At 28.4% G+C, this 4532-nt stretch overlaps 1 protein-coding gene across 1 annotated transcript; it reads left to right on the top strand.

Annotated features, from left to right (window-relative positions):
* Positions 1-1127: 1127 nt before the first annotated feature.
* On the top strand, positions 1128-3672 carry LOC109815741 (serine/threonine-protein phosphatase 7 long form homolog). Its single transcript, XM_083064378.1, has 3 exons — positions 1128-1305; positions 2930-3124; positions 3215-3672. Exons 1-3 carry the CDS (start codon positions 1128-1130, stop codon positions 3670-3672), a joined length of 831 nt encoding a protein of 276 aa, XP_082920504.1.
* Positions 3673-4532: the final 860 nt, after the last annotated feature.

The raw sequence follows: 4532 nt of genomic DNA, 5'->3' as shown, positions 1-4532 counted from the left end.
GTCAACAGTTAACTCCATTTAAATAATTTGGACGAAAGTCCGATATTACACTAATTTAAATTATTAGGGATCAAATTGAAACAAAAAATTAAAGTGGGACTAAATTGAAACAAATAAATATTATAAGTGACCAAATTAGTATTTTAGCCAAAAATCTATTTAAGTAAATAATTTTATAAACTGACCCACAATAGTAAAAAAAAAAAGCTATCCTAGCTTGTCTAAACTAGGCTAAACGACCATTGTAGAGTAGTTTTACAAACTATATACCAAACTGGGGTTGTTTTGAAACATTTTATACCTTTGGGACTGTTTTATAGGGTGTCGCTATGGCCCATAGCGACACCCGTGACACGTGGCAATTTTGGGTCTGAATATAAGCCATGAACGCCATATTAGTAGAGTCGCTGTAGCTGGTAGAGACCTTCAAGGAGTCGCTATAGGCTATAGCGAATCAATTCGGCTAAAAATGAGGTCGCTATAGCCTATAACAACACTTATATAAATAATATAAAAAATATATTATTATAAATTTAAAAATACAAAAGATTATGTGAAGAAAAAAGGAATAAAGATAACGTAATATAAGAAAAACAAAAAATAAATTTTGTTAACAAATAATAATTAAAGTATAAAATAATAATTAAATTAAAAAATTGGGGCGCTATGGCCCATAGCGCCTGTGTAAAACTATATTTAATATTTTATAAATATAAAGTATGAAAAATAATTTATAAAAAAAATGTCTGATAAAAAAGAAAAAAAGAATGGAAATTTTAAAAAATATAAATTTTAAAAATTAACTAATATAATGTGAAATAAATTAAAAAACGAAAAAAAAAAAATTAAAAAACGGGGGCGCTATGGCCCATAGCGGAAGTGTGGCGCTATGGCCCATAGCGCCTGTGTAAAAGTATATTTAATATTTTATAAATATAAAATATGATAAATAATTTTTGTAAAAATGTCTGATAAAAAAGCAAAATAGAATTGAAATTTTTAAAAAATTAAATTTTAAAAATGAGGTAATATATTGTGAAATAAAATTAAAAACGAAAAAAAAAATATAAAACTGGGGCGCTATGGCCCATAGCGCCTGTGAGGCGCGATGGCCCATAGCGCCTCCCATGGCGCCTCAGAAATTCACCATCTGCTGGGTGCCACGTGTCAGTTTCACCGCAGGCGTGACCAATGACACGCTGACACGTGGCACTAAGGGTAAAAAGTCAATTTTTTACAGTTATAAAATGGAGATGGTCCCCCCACCCTCCCCCACTTTCACTTTCGTTTTCTCCTCCTCTTCGGGTAAGTTTCGTTTCACTTATTTATTTTTTAATTTTTATAAATTTATTTTATTAAATATGTTTTATTTATTTGACGTTTTGGTTAATAATAATTTATACTTTTTAATTAGGTAATTATTTATTTGAATTGCTGGTGCTCGTGAGTTTCTTCGTTTGAGGTAAATTTTATTTTGAGGTTATTTTTTTTTTAATATTTAAAAGTCGCTATAGGGTATTTAAACTTGCATATTTTATCTACTTAATAATTGTTATTTAAATTGTAATTCTTTATTTTGTTTCTGTTTAATCATATTTGTTTTAAGTAGGTTTTAACTTATAATTTATTTATTTTTTGTGATTATAATAGGTTTATTTGAATTAATAAATATATTTTATATTAAAATTATTTATTTTGATTCTGTGTTATTTATGCAATATTAATTACGTGTTAAATTATTTTATTTATCTGTTATGTTATTTAATTTTTAAATTTTAATTATTTTTAAATTAATTTATTTATCTGTTATGTTAGTTATTTTTATAAAAAAAAGTAAAAAAAATACATGTAAATTAATATTATAAATATTTCGAGTTAATTGCAAATTAATTTGTAGTGAAAAAATATTGTTTATAAAGTAAATAATTTGAAAAAAAATACAATTATTCGTAAAATAATTTTATAAAGTCAGCCATTTAATTTTATTTATTAATCATATTTATTTTATAACTGATAATTCAATTAATTTTTTCTTATTATAATTGGTTTATTTGAAGTATGAAATTAATTTTATTAAATCTGTCTGGAAAATTTAATTAAATATAAAATTTAATTTAAGTTATTTATAACTGTTATAATTGTTATTTAAAATTATTTATTTTGATTTTGTTTAATTTTTTCTGATTATAATTAGTTAATTTGAATTAATAAATTTAATTTATATATAAATTATTTATTTGGATTCTGTGTTATTTATCTGGATTCTGATTATATTTAGTTATTTATTTATCTGTTTGTAGTGAAAAAATAATTTTTATAAAATAAATTATTGTAAACAAAAAATTAAATTTTTGGAAATTAAATTTGTTAAATCTGCCACTAAAATTTAATTAAATATAATATTTAATTTACATTTGTTATAACTGTTATTTTTTTTTATTTTTTTTCAAATTATTGTTGGTTTATTTGGATTTGTTGCTGGATTTCCTCATCTCAGGTATTTATTATTTTCAGGGTTTTTTCTCTTATTAATAATTGTGATTTATTTTAAAATTTTATATTTTGATTATGTGTAATTTATTGATGTATATACATATTTTTTTTAAGGTTGTTTATGTGTTGTTTTCGTATAGATTATATGATGTTAATTAAATCAAAAATATAAATTATGTGTTCAAAAATAATTAATTTTATTACATTTTGTTATAGATGGCATCATCATCATCTTCTAGGGGTATGCGTGTCACATGTGGACCCGTCGACGATGATTTATTATCGTTGCAAAATATACATGTGTCACAGCATGTTTGGAACAGAAAAGAAGACAGGAGACTAATAGCACGACGTGCTGCTCCGACGCGCACTGGAATTGCAAGAGTTCCAGAATAAATAATTCCGTTACTGGATCAAGCTGGTTGCGGATGGATAGCGCGTCTGAATTATATCAGAGTTAGTCCTGGTTTGCTAACGGCTTTGGTAGAGCGATGGAGACCAGAGACACATACATTTCGCATGCCATTCGGAGAGTGCACAATTACTCTTCAAGATATTGGCATGCTTGTTGGTCTTCCGGTTGACGGTGAACCAGTATTATCTCGAGGCAGTCCAAATATATTGGGATTGGGTAATTATAACTTGACTTTAAATTATTTGTAAATTTGTAGTATATTGTTTATATTAATAATAGTTAAATTTTTTGTTTGATTTTATGCAGCTGAGGAGTTGTTAGGGGTTGTTCCACCGCAGTCTGAAATTAAAGGATATCGCGTTAGGCTATCTTGGTTGGTAGCAAACTTTGGGGACATTGCTGATGACATAGATGATGTACATGTCTTGGTTCGTTATGCTAGAGCCTGGATATTACGTTATCTAGGAGGAGTGCTTGTTCCCGATAGATCTTCGGTGTATGTGTCCTTACGGTGGTTGGTGTTTTTGCGCGACTTTGATATTATTAGGACTTATGCATGGGGTGCAGCTGTGCTTGGATATTTGTATTGGAATTTATGCACCTCAACCGATTACAAAACCCCAACCTGCGGTGGATTTACCCTTTTATTACAGTTATGGGCATGGGAACGATTCCCAACCATTCTGTCTTCACCATTGCCACCTATTCCTCCAGGCAGTCCAATTGGTTTAAGGTACGAGCAAATTTCAAACTTGACATTTTGACAATTAATCAGTTTAATTAAACATTATTTAATTATTTATAATTTATTTTTTCAGTTGGTCAAACACTGGACCAAAATAAGTATGAGCGATGATATAAAATTTTATCGCAAATACTTTGATCGTACTACTAGGAAATCTGTAAGTAATTAACGTTTTGTAGTTTTAACAATAATCAAATGCATCACAACACAGCTTAAATGTCCAAAATAACCTGTGAAACTGATGGTAACCACGATTACAACGATTACCAACGAAAAACTCATCATGACACAAATCATAAAACGATCCTGGCGCAATTTCCTTCATGTATTTAAGCCACCAGGTAAAAAAGCATAAGATTCTTCCCAATCACCAAATATTTTAACAATTACTTTTTGTTTAGCCATCCAAGCCTTCCTATAAGATATCTTAAACCCAGTTTGAGATGTTATTCTCTCTTGGATAAGGCTAATCTTGATTGCTGGATCTTGGTTAACCATTCCTACATATTAAATATTCAAAATCAGTGATATAAATTATTATTAATATAATATTATAAGTTGCAGTTGCAGAACTTACCTTGTATAAATGATACAATTAGCTCAGAAACTAACTTATTATGATCTTGTGACAAAGACATGTTCAAACATGTATGACGTCCACCCCATTGAGTCACTTTCCACTTGTCAGATTTCTTTGACTCAATAGCTCTCATGTACCATCCACATCCATCATGCGCATTTGGACATCTAACAACCCACTTTGTCGTTTTCGATTCAACCACATAAAAACTCTGATGCATTCTCATTGCATTTTGCTTTACTGCATTTTTTACTGCATCTTTATTCTCAAACTCCAATCCAACATATAAATCTTCGCCA

This window comes from Cajanus cajan, chromosome 9 (genome assembly GCF_000230855.2).
Source record: "Cajanus cajan strain Asha chromosome 9, NIPB_CcT2T_4, whole genome shotgun sequence".
Taxonomy (NCBI): Eukaryota; Viridiplantae; Streptophyta; class Magnoliopsida; order Fabales; family Fabaceae; genus Cajanus; species Cajanus cajan.
The sequence above is the reverse complement of the archived record's forward strand: the minus strand, read 5'-3'. Positions and strand labels throughout refer to the sequence as shown.

Coding starts and splice junctions, on each gene's coding strand:
- LOC109815741 (XM_083064378.1), top strand. CDS start 1,128: ATGGCGCCTCAGAAATTCACCATCTGCTGGGTGCCACGTGTCAGTTTC. Junction 1,306..2,929: donor CGTTTTCTCCTCCTCTTCGG/GTAAGTTTCGTT, acceptor GCGGATGGATAG/CGCGTCTGAATTATATCAGA. Junction 3,125..3,214: donor TCCAAATATATTGGGATTGG/GTAATTATAACT, acceptor GATTTTATGCAG/CTGAGGAGTTGTTAGGGGTT.